Source organism: Carlito syrichta, unplaced genomic scaffold, assembly GCF_000164805.1.
Source record: "Carlito syrichta isolate Samal-C Ts95f unplaced genomic scaffold, Tarsius_syrichta-2.0.1 Scaffold308086, whole genome shotgun sequence".
In the NCBI taxonomy this organism is placed as follows: domain Eukaryota; kingdom Metazoa; phylum Chordata; class Mammalia; order Primates; family Tarsiidae; genus Carlito; species Carlito syrichta.
In genome coordinates, this window is record NW_007252182.1 from 557,120 (window position 1) to 574,579 (window position 17,460).

General features: G+C 50.0%; 1 protein-coding gene across 1 annotated transcript; it reads left to right on the forward strand.

The window, feature by feature from the left end:
* Nucleotides 1-1,595: 1,595 nt before the first annotated feature.
* On the forward strand, nucleotides 1,596-16,009 carry LOC103267254 (group 10 secretory phospholipase A2-like). Its single transcript, XM_008064858.2, has 4 exons — nucleotides 1,596-1,686; nucleotides 6,073-6,223; nucleotides 8,134-8,240; nucleotides 15,823-16,009. The coding sequence occupies exons 1-4, from the start codon at nucleotides 1,596-1,598 to the stop codon at nucleotides 15,963-15,965; spliced, it is 492 nt and encodes a 163-aa protein (XP_008063049.1). The 3' UTR covers nucleotides 15,966-16,009.
* The last annotated feature ends 1,451 nt before the right edge of the window (nucleotides 16,010-17,460 follow it).

Below are 17,460 nucleotides of genomic sequence, written 5' to 3' on the forward strand. Positions count from 1 at the left end.
ACAAAAAACACATAAAATAAAATTGTCATTTCTGCCCAAGTTGCCCAGGCTGGTCTTGAACCCCTGGGCTCAGGCAATCCTCTCACCTCTGCCTCCCAAAGTGCTGGGATTATAGGCGTGAGCCACTGGTCCAGGATAGTGACTTTCTCTCTTCAGATGTTTACCTTCTTTTATGTCCAGTGTATTCTAGTATTCACCTAACTACCTACCTGCCCCTCTTCCCACACACCTTGCCCCCTTAAGGAAATGTGTACATACAAAATGTCCTGAAAACTTCTTTAGAAAAACTTCCACAAATTTTTCTGTGGCCCCTGTTTTTTGTGGACATGCCCTAAAGTGGCTTCATAAACCCATTTCTGTTGTCAGTGCCTTCCCCAAGTCACAGCCCCCACCTTGGAAGAGGGCTTCTTAGCCCTGGACAGAGAAGAAACATGAGGCCGAAGGGTAGGGGACCCGGGTTTGCTCAGATACGGTGCCACCTCCCTGCCCTTCTCCATTCCAGCCCTGTCTTTTATCAGAACCCACTGTGTGACCAGGCATGGTGGTCACGTCTGTAATCCTAGCATTTTGGGAGGTGGAGGTGAGAGTATTGCCTGAGCTCAGGGGTTCGAGACCAGCCTGGGCAACTTGGCATGACCTTGTCTCTACAATAAATCAAAACTTAGCCAAACGTGGTTCGTGCATGCTTGCAGTTCCAGCTACTTGGAAGGCTGAGGCGGAAGGTATCGCCCAGCTGTTTGATGCTGGAGTGGCCGTGAGCTTAGCCTGGGTGACGGAATGGGACTCAAACTAAAAGAAAAGAAAGAAAGAACCCACTACATGATGTGATCTTGGACAAATCTTTGGCTGCCTCAGTTTCCCCAGTATGGTGATGGTGGTGGTAGAGAGGAGGAGAGATTGTAGAGAGTTGACTTCCAAGGGTGTCAGCAGCGCCAAGTGTCCCACATTTTATTTTTTTTATTTATTTATTTTTTGAGTTGGAGTCTCACTCTGTTGCCCAGACTGGAGTGCAGTGGCCACTCCCAGCCACCGCAACCTCGACCTACTGGGCTCCGGCGATCCTTCCGCCTCAGCCTTCCAAGTAGCTGGAACTACAGGCGCGTGCTACCACGCCCGGCTGATTTTTTGATTTATTGCAGAGATGAGGTCTCGCCAGGTTGCCCAGGCGGGTCTCGAACCGCGGGCTCAGGCAATCCACTCACCTCGGCCTCCCAAAGCGCGGGATTACAGGCTGAGCCACCAAGCCCGGCCGTGTCCCACATTTTAAAATGCTAAGGTACATTCAGGACTTCCCCTCTCCCAAGCGTCCTGCCCCTTTGGGTGCCCAGGTGAGCGCCGGGAGCAGGCTGGGGCAATGATGGCCTGAACCCAGCGCCTTTTTGCTCATTTACTCCACAGAGGCATCCCGGGGCCTGACTCCCCCGCCTATCCCCAGAGCCCAGACGGTGACCCAAGCGGACCCCGCTCCTGCCTGGCCCTGCCTGGCCCCGCCCGGCCCCGCGGGAAGGTGAGGCCGGGGGCGGGGCCGGGCGCGGCGGCTGGAGTGGCCCGGGCTTGATGACTACACTGGCCTGTCTCACACCTGCCACCATCGGATGGGGCTGCTACCTCCGGGCCCGCCAGTCATGCTGCTGTTGCCGCCGACTCTGCTGTTGCTACTGGGCCCTGAACCCAGCCCCAGTGCGGGTGAGTAGGAAGGGGCCTCCGGGTCCGGGAGTTCCCGGGACTCTTCCAGCCTCCGGGGGAACCCAGGAGCCTGTATCCTAGTCCTCCCCAGGGGTCCTCACTCACCTACTCCTCCCAGGGACTCAGATCCAGCCTGTCCCTTCCCAGGGACCCAGAGGTCTCTCCAGACATCTGCCTCCCAGGCACTGTAAGTCCTGCCAGCAGCCTAGCCCTCCCCACACCCTGATCCTGGGTCCTGTGAACTTACCTTTCCCTCCACCTGTCCAGGAGTCTGAGGTAGGACCTTTCACCAGGTGGATTCCAGAGGGTGGGAGGAATGGGGGGACCCAGCTTGGGGTGGGAGAAGAACATATGGGTTCCTTCTCACCCATCCTGGAGTCACTATCAGAGAGGTCCCCTTGGCGACTGCCCATTTCTGGGACACACGTGTGTGGGGACACACACACACACACACACACACACACACACACACACACACACACTCACACTCATGGAGAAATATACAGACACCAGAAGGACTGAGAATCCCAAGCTCAGAACCAGCCCCAAGACCCACCTGGGTTCTAGGGTATACGGTCCACACAGGCCCAGACACTCCAAGGAAAACACATACACAACTCAAGGACACCTGGGGTTACATGCAGGGCAAACTCAGATGCACAATGGACACACACACACACACACACACAGAGAAACACAGACACACATAGGCGTGCACACATATTCTCTGGGTCTATGGGGCCGTAGATGTCCACATGGGCCTGGCACTCCTGGGGAAGCTGCAGCGGGCAGACAGAGCAAACAGACCCCAGCGTGACCTGCTCCACCTATGTTGGCACAGAGGGAGTGTTTTCCTCGGTTCTAAACCCAGTGCCTGGTGTGTGCGCCTAGCCTGTGCCCTCCACAAGGCTGTTCCCAGGGCTCCGAGATACCAGAGAGTAGTCAGGTGAGGGCAGGGGGGAGGACCCCTGGGGACAATTCAGAGTGTGATGTTGGGATGGGGACCTTGTTGGGGTGCTTAGGGTGGGAGTGTCCCCTGGGGCTTGGTGGAACTAGAGGTCAGGGGACTTCTGGAAGTTCACCATGAGCCAGAGCTGCTCAGATCTGGGACCTGCTGAAGAGACCTCCTGGGCTGGGGCATCATTCCTGTAAGCAGACAGCAGCTCAGGATGGCGAGGGTCCTCCTGGCCACCTGGGTCCAAGGTGGCCAGTGAGTAGGGTGAGAGCATTTGCCCTGAGTGTACATGTGACAGGATGTCACTGGAGAGACAAATCATGATTCCTAGTGTGGGAGCGAGGACGCTGGAGAGGTGGGAGATGCTGACTCTCACCAAGCCTAGGGTTGCAGCGAGGGCCCCTGAACTTTGTCTAGACTCCATGGGAGCCACGGAAGGTATGAAGCAGATGTGCACATTGCTAGGGGAGTGAGGGCTGGTCATCAGAAAGGATGTGTTTTTATATTTTCTTCCTGTTTGATTCATCTCTGTTCTCCCACGTTAATAGACTAATTTTTCCACTGAGAAAAAGACAATGTTGGGCAGAGTGCAGTGGCTCATGCCTGTTACTCCAGCACTTTGGGAGGCCAAGGCAGGAGGTTCACTTGAGGCCAGGAATTCAAGACCAGCCAGGGCATAGTGAAACCTTGTCTCTACAAAAAATGAAAAGAACTAGCCAGGCCTGACGGCATGCACCTCAGGAGACTGAGGTGGGAGGATGCTTGAGTCCAGGAACTGGAGGCAGCAGTGAGCTGTAAACATGAAATTGCACTTCAGCCTGGGTGACAGAGCAAGACCCTGTCTCTCTCTCTCTCTTTTTTTTTTTGAGTTGGAGTCTCACTCAGTCACCCAGACTGGAGTGCAGTGGCTGCTCCTGGCCACCGCAGCCTTGACCTGCTGGGCTCCGGCGATCCTTCCGCCTCAGCCTTCCAAGTAGCTGGAACTATAGGCTACCACACCCGGATAATATTTTTGATTTATTGTAGAGATGAGGTCTCGCCAAGTTTCCCAGGCAGGTCTCGAACCCACGGGCTCAGGCAATCCACTCACCTTAGCCTCCCAAAGTGCTGGGATTACATATTGAGCCACCGAGCCCGGCTCTTTTTTTTTTTTTTTGAGCTGGAGTCTCACTCTGTTGTCCAGGCTAGAGTGCTGTGGCACATTCATGGCCACTGCAGTCTCGATCTGCTGGACTCAGGCAATCTTTCCGCCTCAGCCTTCCAAGCAGCTGGAACCACCTGCACACGCCATCATACTCAGCTAATTTTTTGCTTTATTGTGGAGACAAGGTCTCACCATGTTGCCCAGGCTGCTCTCAAACCCATGGACTCAGGCAATTCTCTCACCTTGGCCTCCCAAAGTGCCGGGATTGCAGGCTTGAGCCATCACACCCCATCAATCCTGAGTCTTTTAAAAAAAAAGAATTTAAATTTGGTCTGGACTCTTCAAAAAAGTTCATGTTCTATGTCTGGGTACGGTGGCTCAGCCTATAATCCCAGCACTTTGGGAGGCCAAGGCGAGAGGATTGCCTGAGCCTAGGGGTTTGGGACCAGCCTGAATACCTTGGTGAGACCTCAACTCTACAATAAATCACAAAAACTAGCCAGGTGTGGTGGCGTGCATCTGTAGTTCCAGCTACCTGGAAGGCTGAGGCAGAAAGATCGCCTAAGCCCAGCAAGTTGAGGCTGTAGTGACCATGAGCGTGCCACTGCACTCCAGCCTGGGCGACAAGAGTGAGACTCCAACTCAAAAAAAAAAAAAAAGAAATGAAAGAGACTAAATGACCATATGCGCTGTATCGACTTCCCCTGGGTCCTTAGTCCAGGGCAGTAGAGAGTGGACTCCCAGGCAACAGGCAGACCTGGGTGTGAGTTTCAGCTCTGCTGCCAATGGTTTATCACCCTGGAAGGCCACCTTCTGCTATTACTGAGCCAGGAAAAAGGAACACTGGTTTGTGAGTCAGAAGCCTGGGCTGGAGCCCCCACTTGGATTCCTGTTGACTGGGGAATGTGGGAGTCGCCTTTCTTGGCTGGTCTCCTCTTTCTTGTCTGTCAGATGCAGGGGGTTCAGTCACATCTACTGGGCACCAGTACGTGCCAAAGATGCATTGGGTGCCCAGGAAAACAGCTGGGCTCACACCAAGGGTCTCCTTCTCTGGGCAGTGAAAATAGGAGATGCAAAGGGCCTGAGGCAGTTTGGAGGGGAGAGGTAGGGCACAGGGGAGGACCAGCAACTGGAAAGCACCCACAGAGGCACCCTCTTGGTGACGGGGGCCCTATTTTGCTTGTCTCTGATACCTAGTGCCCAGCACAGGCAACTGGAGAGATCTTTTTAAAATTTTGCTTTATTTTAGTCAGGCATGGTGGCTCACGCCTGTAATCCCAGCACTTTGGGAGGCTGAGGCGAGAGGACTGACTGAGCCCAGGGAACCAGCCTGGACAACTTGACAAGACCCTCGTCTCTATAATAAATCAAAAAATTAGCCGGGCATGTTGGCACAACCCTGTATTTCCAGCTACTTGGAAGGGTGAGGCAGAAGTATCTAATGAGCCTAGCAGATCGAGGCTGAGGTGGCCATGAGTGTGCCACTGCATTCCAGTCTGGGTGACAGAGTGAGACTCTGGCTCAAAAAATAAGTAAGTACAATTTGTTTTATTTTTATTTTTTAAAGACAAGGTCTCACTCTGTCACCCAGGCTGGAGTATAGTGGCATGATCATGGCTCACCACAGCCTCGACCTCCGAAGCTCAAGTGATCCTCCCACCCCGAGTAGCTGGGACTGCAGGTGCACATGCCACCATGCCTGGCTAATTTTTAAATTTTTTTTGTAGAGACGAGGCCTCACTACATTGTCCAGGCTGGTTTCAAAATTCTAGGCTGAAGAAATCCTCCCACTTCGACCTCCCAAATTGTTGAGATTACAGGTGTGAGCCACTGCGCCCGGGCTGGATAAACACTTGATGCACAGTGTGCAATCTAACTGCATCTGGAGTTGACATGGGTAGGAGATTGGGAAGCAAATCATTTCAGGAAGAGAGACCAGCCTGTGCAAAGGCCCAGTGGTGCAATCTCTCACATGCTGTGGCCTGTGACTCATTTTTCCTTTCATTTTTCCTTGATTATAATAGTTAGACCTTGTCATGTGCCAGGTGTCTTATATGCATTCTCTGACTTCAGTCTATGGGTTGAGCTTATATTAACCCCGATTTCGTAGACAAGGAAACTAAAGCACAGAGTAATTAGTAATTTGACCAAGGTCACACAGTTAGGAAGTAGGATTCAAACCCAGGCAGTCAGGCTGCAACTCCCAGGCCCTTCTCAGACTAGCACTCTTCCCTAGGTCCGGGGACATCCTAACCTGCAGTCTCTGATCTTTGTTTACCCCCTCCAGCCTTCAAGCAATCACATGTGTACCGGCGTGGGATCCTGGAATTGGCAGGGACTGTGAATTGTGTTGGCACCCGATCCCCCATTGCCTACATGAGCTATGGCTGCTACTGTGGCCTGGGTGGCCACGGCCAGCCCCTTGATGCCATTGACCAGTAAGTGCATGCTTGGGCCCAGGATAGAAGCTCCTCTTCCCCATGAGGAAATACCCAGAACTGAAGCTGGGATTTGGACCAGGAAATCCCAGCACATGGCACTCCCTTGCAGGCAGAGGGCCTCTTGGGGGACGTGCCTCATGATGCTGGAGCTTGATGCCAGCTGTCCCTTACCTGGCTGTGGGCCTATGACATTGCCTAAAAAATGGCATAAAGGAAACCAGACTGATTATATACTGGGAACTGCTCTGAGAATCCATTTGATTCCTTGCAACGGCCCTATTTCACGGACAAAGAACTGAAGCACAGCAAGCTTAAGTAATTTGTCAGGGCCATACACAGAGCAAGGCATGGGAGCTGGGATTTGAACCTGAGCAGTCTGGCTGGCCTCGTTCCCCAGCCTCTGCACTCTGGCTGCCGTGGGGGAAGCGCCTGCTCTGTGCCGGGCTGTGCTTTCTGCGACTTGCTCGCTTCATCTTCACGGCCATTTGCAGAGACAGGGGTGACAGTTATCCCCACTTTACACATGAGGACCCTGAGGCTCAGTGGGGTGCAGCCACTCACCCATTTCCACAAACCAGCAGATAGCAGAGGGCAGAGCTCAGCTGCCTCTCCTCTACCTTGGAGGCTGTCATTGTCACCGAGGGGGTCTTGATTCGACCCTGTGCCTTGGATGCTTCTGCTGCTGGGCCATGTGCTCCTGCGCTCTGGTTGTCTGGTTCCTGCACATCATTCAGAAGCAACTCAGGCATCATCCACTCCAGGAAGCCTTCCCTGAAGCCTGGTTGGATCTGCCACCTCGTCTGGGCTCCCAGAGTCCCGCTACTCACCCCACATCCTGCGCTTCTCACCATACGTGTGCCTGGTGACTTGTTGGCCTGCACTGGGGTCTCCCTGAGATCAGGGCGGGGGCTGGTTGACCTCTCTACACCAGACCTTGCTGAGGGATACACAGAGTAGGGCTGACAGGTGGACAGAGAGAATATCAGTGAACGAATGAATGAGGGAATGACTAACAGGTATAGAGGGGTTGGTGAATGTTCCTTAGGGAACTGTTCAACAGTACACATTTATTGAGATCCTGTTATGTGGTAGGCCTTGGGCTGGGCCCCAGGGACACTGTGAGGAACAGGACAGCTCTCTGATCATCATGGAGGATAGAAGTGAATGAGTTTATCATGCGGGTTTCACTGTAAACCTGCCCTAAAAGGAAAGAGCCTGGCTGTTTTTTCTTCTTTTTTTGCAGTAGGAGTCTCACTCTGTCCCCCAGACTGGAGTGCAGTGGCATGCTCACTCGACCTGCTGGGCTCAGTCGATCCTTCCACCTCAGCCTTCCAAGTAGCAGGAACCGTAGGCACACATTATCATGCCCGGCTAATTTTTTGATTTATTGTAGTGACGAGGTCTCATCAACTTGCCCAGTTTGGTCTGGAACCCCTGGGCTCAGGAAATCCTCTCGCCTCTGCCTCCCAAAGTGCTGGGATGTCAGGCATGAGCCACTGCGCCCAGCCAGGAGCCTGGCTTTATGAGAGGATATAGCCTGGGGAGGTAGACAGAGACCTGGGTGACATTCAGGGGCTGGGAGGTGGAACTTGGGCTACAGCCCAGGGACAAAAGAGGACACGATGTTGTCCTAGGCAGAGGATACCACACAGGCCAAGTTGGAAGGTGGCAGGGGCTTGCTCCCTGTAGGAACAGGGGAGGTTGGTGTTGCAGGGCTTAGAGAGCAAGACAGGGGCCAGGCTCAGGCTGGGGCCAGTGCATTATGGGGCTTTTCAGGGACAAAGCTTAGACCAGAAGGTGTTGACTCCTTGGGGGGGGTCTTTACTCACCCGAGGCCCAGGCAAGGGAGGACGGCCAGGAGAGCTCCTGCCTTCACCCCTGAGGGTCTGTCCTTGTGACATCCACAGGTGCTGCCAACAGCACGACTGCTGTTACAGTCGCACAGAGGACGCTGGCTGCATGCCCAAGCTGCAACGTTATTCCTGGCAGTGTGTCAACCAGAGTGTTGTGTGCGGTGAGTCTCCACGTGCCTACCTCCCCAGGTGTCCCCTGCATCCCGGCAGAGCCACATGGCATTTGTGCCCCTGTGGCAACAATGTGCTGTTACTTCCAACTCTCCATAGACCACACTTGGGTTTATCTAATATATGAGATCTTTAACAGTGAGCCCTTGGGAAAAAAACCAAAACTAAACTAAAGAAAGAGATTTCTTCTGTGTCAGGACAAAAAGGAGTGAGGTAGAAATGGCACCAGTTATAATAAACAACCTAAACGTCCATCAGAAGGGGGCTGGTGGCTGGGCACAGTGGCTCATGCCTATAATCCCAGCACTTTGGGAGACTGAGGTGGGAAGATTGCTTGAGCCCAGGGGTTCAAGACCAGCCTGGGCAACATAGTGAGACTTCATCTCTAGAAAAAACAAAAAAACCCGGGCCAGACTCAGTGGTTCAGCCTGTAATCCCAGCACTTTGGGAGGCTGAGGCAAGTGGATTGCCTGAGCCTGCGGGTTCAAGAATAGCCTGGGCAATTTGGGGATACCTTGTTTCATAAATCAAAAAAATCAGCCGTGTGTGGTAGCATGTGCCTATAGTTCTGGCTTCTTGGAATGCTGAGGTAGAAGGATTGCTGGAGTCCAGCAGGTCGACACTGGGGTGGTGGTGAGTAAGCCACTGCACTCCAGCCTGGGTGATGGAGCGAGACTCCAACTCAAAAAAAAAAAAAAAAAAGCTGTGCGTGGTGGCACAGGCCTATAGTCCCAGCTACTTGAGAGGCTGAGGTGGAAGGATCCCCTGAGTCTAGGCTGCAGTGGCTGTGACTCTGGCTCAAAAAAAAAAAAAAATTTTTTTTTTGAGACTCTGGCTCAAAACAAAAAAAAAATTTTTTTAAAAAGCAAGGTGTGGTGGCTTACACCTATAATCCCAGTACTTTGGGATGCAGTGGCAAGAGGATTGCCTGAGTCCAGGGGTTCTAGACCAGCCTGGGCAACTTGGTGAGACCTAATTTTTACAGACTTCCTTTACAGTAAATTAAAAAATTAGTCGGGCATGGTGGTGCATGCCTGCAGTTCCAGCTACTTGGAAGGCTGAAGTGGACTGCATGAGCCCACCAGGTCAGGTCACTGCTCTCCAGCCTGGGCCACAGAGTTAGGCTTTCACAGCATCAGACCCAGTAACAACCATTGTTTGGAGCTTCTCTACACTCCTCACCGTGCCCTATTGTCTATCTGACATTAAGACCAAGTGTTAATTACTATATTTCATTTCCCTTGTGCCATTTATTTCATTATGAAAAAGAAATATTTCCTCAAAGCCAAAGAAACAGAAGGCAGGCCAAAGGGCTGAATATTGGAAGAAAAATGGGAGTGGTGAACCAATTTATTGTTAAAATGAAGAGTATTTTGATGTTTGGTGACTTCCTTTGCTGCATTTTATTTATTTATTATTAGTTAATCAATTAATTAATTATATATTTTTTTGAGTTTGAGTCTTACTCTGTCGCCCAGACTGGAGTGCAGTGGCCGCTCCCGGACACCACAGCCTCAATCTGCTGGGCTCCGGCGATCTTTCCGCCTCAGCCTTCCAAGTAGCCGGAATTACAGGCACGTGCTAATTTTTTGATTTTTATTGTAGAGATGAGGTCTCGCCTGCCCAGGCGGGTCTCGAACCCGCGAGCTCAGGCAATCCATTCACCTCAGCCTCCCAAAGGCGCGGGATTACAGGCTGAGCCACCGAGTCCGGCTAATTAATTAATTTTTGATTTGGAATCTCACTCTTACCGTCCAGCCTGGAGTGCAGTAGCATGCTCATGGCCACCTCAGCCTCGACCTGCTGGGCTCAGATGATCCTTCCGCCTCAGCCTTCCAAGTAGCTGGAACCACAGGCATGCGCCACCATGCCCGGCTAATTTTTTATTTATTGTAAAGACGTCTAATTTATTGTAGAGACAAGGTCTCCCCATGTTGCCCAGGTTGGTCTCAAACCCCTGGGCTCAAGCAATCCTCTTGCTTCGGCCTCCCAAAGTGCTGGGAATACAGGTGTTAGCCACCACGCCTGGCTTGCTTTAGCTTTAACAGCGCTTACATGCTTGCTGATTCTTTTTTAACAGAGAGAGCAAGCTTCTGGCTCACACTCTTATTCAATAATATTACCATACTTACTTACTATACCTACGATGCAGTTATCACTATTACTATACTTGCATTTCTTTATTAATGAATTTAAAAAGCCGGGTGCAGTGGCTCATGCCTGCAATCCCAGCACTTTGGAAGGCTGAGGCAAGAGGATTGCCTGAGCCCAGGGGTTTGAGACCAGGTTGGGCAACTTGGTGAGACCTCGTCTCTACAATGCATTAAAAAATCCGAGGGGCATGGTGGCCCACACCTGTGGTTCCAGCTACTTAGAAATGAGGCAGAAGGATCACCGGAGTCCAGGAGGTCAAGGCTGCAGTGGCTGTGTGCGTGCCACAGCACTCCAGCCTGGGTGGCAGTGAAACTACGACTCAAAAAAAAAAAAAATTAAAAGTTATTTGTATGTATATATCTACTTATTTGGTCTTTTTTTTTTTTTTTGAGTTGGAGTCTCACTCTGTCGCCCAGACTGGAGTGCAGTGGCTGCTCCCGGCCACCGCAGCCTCAACCTGCTGGGCTCTGGCGATCCTTCTGCCTCAGCCTTCCAAGTAGCCGGAATTACAGGCATGCGTTACTACGCTCGGCTAATTTCTTTATTTATTGTAGAGATGAGGTCTTGCTGCCCAGGCGGGTCTTGAACCCACGAGCTCAGGCAATCCACTCACCTCAGCCTCCCAAAGACGCGGGATTACAGGCTGAGCCACCGAGCCCGGCTTATTTGGTCATTTAAAAAAAAATTATTTTATTTTTAAAATGTGGGATACAGATGAAGGTTAGGTACATACATGATCATCATACAGGTAAAGTGTAGGTACCCTTATTGATGTTATGTGCCCCCTTCCCCTCGCAGTGTTCCACTACTGCCAATCCCTTTCTTATGGTATTATAATAAATGTTCAGGGTTCAGTTATGAGTGAGTGCATGTGGTACTCAGATCTTTGTTTCTGTGATAAATCACTGAGCATTATAGACTCTAATTCCATCCAGGTTGCTGCAAGGTTCATAATTTTGTTTTTCTCATTTGTTCATTTATCTTTAATGATGCAACATGTATTTAATGAAAATTATTTTCATAATAATCCATCCTAGCATCACAGGATACATTTTACATAACCAACTATTTCTAGAGTTGAAAGAAAAAACTGCAATTAAAAATGTCATGCAAGCCGGGCTTGGTGGCTCAGCCTGTAATCCCAGTGCTTTGGGAGGCTGAGGTGAGTGGATTGCTTGAGTCTGTGAGTTTGAGACCCACCTGGGCAACTTGGCGAGACCTCATCTCTATAATAAATCAAAAATTAACCGGGCGTGGTAGCGCGCGCCTCTAGTTCCAGCTACTTGGAAGGTTGAGGCGGAAGGATCGCTGGAGCCCAGTAGGTCAAGGCTGCGGTGGCCATGAGTGTGCCATTGCACTTCAATCTGGGCAACAGAGTGAGACTCCAACTCAAAAAAAGAAAAAAAAAAGTCATGCTGTCCAGGTCCAGTGGCTCACGCCTATAGATCCCAGCACTTTGGGAGGCTGAAGTGGGAGGATTGCTTGAGGCCAAGAGTTTGAAACCAGTCTGGGCAACGTAGTAAGACCTAGTCTCTACAAAAAAAAAAAAAAAACTAAAAGAAATTAATTAGGCATGATGATGTATGCCTGTAGTCCCAGCTAATTGAGAGGCTGAAGTGGAAGGATTATCTGAGCCAAGGCAGTTGAGGCTGCAGTGAGCTGTGATTGTGCCACTATACTCCAGCTTGGGTAATAGAGTGAGACCTTGACTCAAAAAAAAAGAAAGAAAGAAAGAAATGGAGACTTAATGTCAGCTTTTATTTTTTTAATTTAATTTTTTTTTTGGTGGAGATGGGGTCTCAGGCTGGTCTTGAACTCCTGACCTTAAGCAATCCTCCCACCTTGGCCTCCCAAAGTGCTGGGATTACAGGCGTGAGTCACCTCACTCAACTCTAATATTGATATTTAGAACTGAAAATGGTCTTGGCATCATCTCATCCAACCCTCCTAGTTAAAGTTGGGGAGGTTAAGTGACTTGTCCCTAAACTATCCCTTCCCAGTGTAGGTGGAGAGGAGGTGACATGGGGCTTGAGTGGGAAGTCTATTAAAGGGCTTTCACTCCCTTCAGCTTGAGTTATGTCTGTTCCTCCCCAGGTAAAATGGTGTTTATAAAACACCGCTGTGTCCGCTGGTGGCGTCTGGGTCTGTGATTTTCAGAATTGTCCTCCCTGAGCCAAACGCAAAGAACCAAAATAACTATTATGCTTTTTTGGCTAAAAATATTCTTATTCTGTTTGGAGATATTCTGAATATAGTTGTTTATTTAATTACAGGCTTAGCCCATTTTCCATTTATGGGCCTGACTTAAATATATTTAAACAATTTAAGCCTATAATAATATTTACTGGCGGGTCTTAATTTCATACTGAACTTTCAGGAGCTACTTTTCCTTTTAAGTTTTTATTCTTCTTGAAAAATGTGATGCTAGTGGGTGTGGTGGCTCACACCTGTAATCCCAGCACATTGGGAGGTGGAGGTGAGAGGATTGCCTGAGTCCATGGATTTGAGACCAGCCTGAGCAACATGGTGAGACCTTGTCTCTACAATAAATCAAAAAATTAGCCGGGTGTGGTGGTGCATGCCTGTAGTTCCAGCTACTCAGAAGGCTGAAGTGGAAGAATCACCTGAGCCCAGCAGGTCGAGGCTGAGGTGGCCCTGAGTATGCCACTGCACTCCGGCCTGGGTGACAGAGTAACTATGACTCAAAAAAAAAAAAAAAATTCTTTCAAAAGCAAGACTTAGTTCTACTGCTCTGTGGCTTCAGGAACCCAACAGCATCACATTTTCTTTTTTTTGTTTGAGTCAGAGCCTCACTCTGTCACCCAGGCTGGAGAGCAGTGGCATACTCACAGCTACCACAGTCTCCATCTGCTGGGCTCAGGCAATCCTTCCGCCTCAGTCTCCCAAGTAGCTAGAACTGTAGATATGTGCCACCACTCCCAGCTAATTTTTTGATTTATTGTAGAGGTGAGGTCTCACCAAGTTGTCCAGGCTGGTCTCAAACCTGTGGGCTCAGACAATCCTCTCGCCTCTGCCTCCCAAAGTGCTGGGATTATAGGCCCGAGCCACTGTGCCTGGCTTTAGAGCAGTAATCTTGAAGTTGCCAAGGCCCTAACTGAGTTTAGAAGGCCCTATTTACAGCCATGCAGATATCCTTTTTTTTTTCCCCGAGTTGGAGTCTCACTCTGTCGCCCAGGCTGGAGTGCAGTGGCGTGCTCATGGCCATCGCAGCCTTGACTGCTGGGCTCAGGTGATCCTTCCACCTCAGTCTTCCAAGTAGCTAGAACTACAGGTGCATGCTACCATGCCCGGCTTATTTTTTTGATTTATTGTAGAGACAAGGTCTCACCAAGTTGCCTAGGCTGTCTCAATCCCCTGGGCTCAGGCAATCCTCTCGCCTAGGCCTCCTAAAGTGCTGGGATTACAGGCTGAGCCACAGTGCCTGGCCAATGTACTTCTTTAATGAGCTCAGTTCTTGACAGGGTCTGGAAAGATAGTTGCCAGAGGGTTCTGGGGCTCCTGCCTCCCTGCTCAATATCCCCATCCTTAGATGTGGGTTCTGCTATTATCCCTATGTTGCTCCTGAGGAAACTGAGTCTGCAAAAACGACGAGTGGTCTAAAGGCACAGAGCTGTTACATCTGTGGCCAAGCTGGCTGAATCCAAAGCTCATGCTTCCTCACTGTGCTTCTGGAATTAGAAAGGATTTGATAGTGCATCTTTTTCTTTCATTTATGTGACTAGCTAAAAGCCCATACTAGAAGGCAGTAGGTGGCACGGTGAAGTGACGTATTCATAGCTATTTAAGGCATTGTATCTTCTAGATTAATTATCAGGCCAGGCATGGTGGCTCATGCCTTTAATCCCAGCACTTTGGGAGTCTGAGGTGAGAGGCTTGCCTGAACCCACGGGTTCGAGACCAGCCTGGGCAACTTGGCCAGAACTTATCTCTACAATAAATCAAAAAATTAGCCGGGCATGTGATATGTGCCTGTAGTTCCAGCTACTTGGAAGGCTGAGGTGGAAGAATCACATGAGCCCAGCAGGTCGAAGCTGAGGTGGCCGTGAACATGCCACTGCCCTCCAGCCTGGGCAACAGAGTGAAAGACTCCAACTCAAAAAATAAAAATAAAAAAGATATCACTGAAGACTATAAAATGTTTCCAACCTAAATAATGAATCTCTAATAATTTATCTCTGGGTAAGGTATGCCTACGATGTACACACGAGAGGGAGTGCATGACTGTTATCTAAAATAAGTTGTGTGGTTTTTAAAAATATAGATGGGGGCTGGGCATGGTGGCTCACGCCTGTAATCCCAGCACTTTGGGAGGTGGAGGCAGAGGCGGAGGTGAGGATTGCCTGAGTCCAAGGGTTTGAGGCCAGCCTGGGCAACTAGGCGAGACCCCATCTCTACAATAAATAAAAAAATTAGCTGGGTGTGGTGGCACGCACCTGAGGTTCCATCTACTTGGTAGGCAGAGGTGAAAGGATCACCTGAGCCCAGTAGGTCAAGGCTGTGGTGACTGCAAGCATGCCACTGCATTCCAGCCTGAACAACAGAGTAAGACTCTTACTTAAATTAAATTAATTGGTCTTGTTATGTTGCCCAAGCTATTTTTGAACTCCTGGGCTCAAGCGATTCTCCTGCCTCAGTCTCCCAAAATGCCAGGATTATTATAGGCATGAGCCACTGTGCCTGGCCAATAAGCTGTTTTTTTGAAGGAGCATCTGAAAGACACTTGGAGAAAGGAGGCAGAGAAGTACAGGCGGAAGCCTGCATGGACTGAGTGAACGTCCATTGCCAAGACCACTAGGCACTTTACATGGTCCTTCTTGGGCCTGGTGCAGTGGCTCTTGTCTATAATCCCAGTGCTTTGAGAGGCTGAGTCAGAAGGATTGCTTGAGGCCAGAAGTTCAAGACCACCCTGGGCAACCTAGCACGACTTCATCTATACAAAGATAAAAATAAATTATCGGTTGGCAGTAACCCTGCTAAGTGGTGAATGCTACTGTTTTATACGAGGACACGGGCCCAGAAAGGTAAGGCAACGTCACTGGATTAGAAAGTAGCAGGGCAGGCATTCCAAGCCCAGGCCTGGGCAGTCGCCAGGCACCTAGTGTCTTTTCTAAACGGACTCCCAAATAAAATAAGTGTCCTATTGACATGGAAGTGAAGTCAGAAGTTGCACAGACTTTGGACTCTCCATCTGAAACTTCAATTTCCTTTTCTATAAAATGGGGCTGCATCACCTGCCTCCTAGGTTTACTGTTGATGGCTGCCACATGTGGAACTGTTAAGTGTCAAAGAAGTATAATGTATGACCCCTTCTGTCTCTGGCCTGACTGGCTTCCCTCGTGTTTACTCTGGAGTCTCTGCAGGTCCCTGCTCTAACCTCAGTTTCCCCACTTCTTCCAGGGCCAGCACAGAGCAAATGCCAAGAGCTCTTGTGCAAGTGTGACCAGGAGATTGCTAGCTGCTTAGCCCGAACCACATACAACTTCAAGTATCTCTTCTACCCCAAGCATCTATGTGAGCAGGACTCGCCCAAGTGTGACTGACTAGCTTGACTTCAAATGTCCTTTTGCACAAGGAAATAAAGCTTCTTCTCCCTAATACACAACTGCATTCAGTTCTTTACAGAAGGGAACTGCCAAGCCATAAAGCCACAACACTGTGTTTGCTTTTGCTCCCCATCCCGAAACTCGGGACTGGCACCTGTTGGGTTTCCAGTTTAAGGTCAAAAATCCTGTGGCAATTTTGCAAAACCACAACTGCTTATGAGTATGTTGCATTTGGTATTATTTGTGAGGTTCAACCTTTATGAAATGAAAAGGTAGCCTCTGTCTTCTGGCCTCCTCCCTCTGGTCGGGAGGTCAGATGCGAAGGCACATCTACTGTGCGCCTGGCCATGTTCTAGGCTCTGGGTCACAGTCATAAAGATGGCTCCAAGATGTCTGCCCTTGTGAAGTTCAAGTCTTGTAATTGTCAGCTTAAGAAACAGTATTCCTCATCCCACTCTGCCTCAGTATATATTTCCTGATTACAAAAGTTGTACAAATTCATTGCCTTTTTTTTTTGAGTTGGAGCCTCACACTGTGGTCCAAGCTGAAGTGCAGTGGCTTGCTCATGGCTACTACAGTCTCGACCTGCTGGGCTCAGGTGATCCTTCCACCTCAACTTTCCAAGTAGTTGGAACTACAGGCATGCACCACCACGCCCGGCTAATTGTTTGATTTATTGTAGAGATGAAGCCTCACCAGGTTGCCAGGCTGGTCTTGAACTCATGGGCTCAGGCAATCCTCTCATCTTGGCTTCCCAAAGTGGATTATAGGTGCGACCCACTGCACCTGGTTGTCTTTTTTTTTAAGTGAAAATACAGAGAAGCCGGGCTCGGTGGCTCAGCCTGTAATCCCGTGCCTTGAGAGGCTGAGGTGAGTGGATTGCCTGAGCCTGCGGGTTCGAGACCCGCCTGGGCAACTTGGAGAGACCTCATCTCTACAATAAATCAAAAAATTAGCCAGGCGTGGTAGTGCGCGCCTGTAGTTCCAGTTACTCGGAAGGCTGAGGCGGAAGGATCGCTGGAGCCCAGCAGGTCGAGGCTGCGGTGGCCGGGAGCGGCCACTGCACTCCAGTCTGGGCGACAGGGCGAGACTCCAACTCAAAAAAAAAAAAAAAGAAAAGAAAATACAGAGAAATATAGGGCAGGAAAAAAAAATTCACTCTGGTGCCCATAGTCCAGAATAATCCGTCAGTATCTTAGTGCTGTCCATCAGTCTTTTCTGTGGTTTCAAAAATATAGTTTAGCCAGGAGTGGTGGCTCATGCCTGGAATTCCAGTACTTTGGGAGGTAGAGGCGAGAAGACTGCCTGAGCCCACAGGCGCGTGACCTTGTCTCTACAATAAATCAAAAAAATTAGCTGGACGTGGTGGCACAGGCCTGTAGTTCCAGCTACTTGGAAAGCTGAGGCAGAAGGATCGCCTGAGCACAGCAGGTCGTACCATACTTCAGCCTGGGCAACAGAGTAAGACTCCGACTAAAAAAAAAAAAGAATA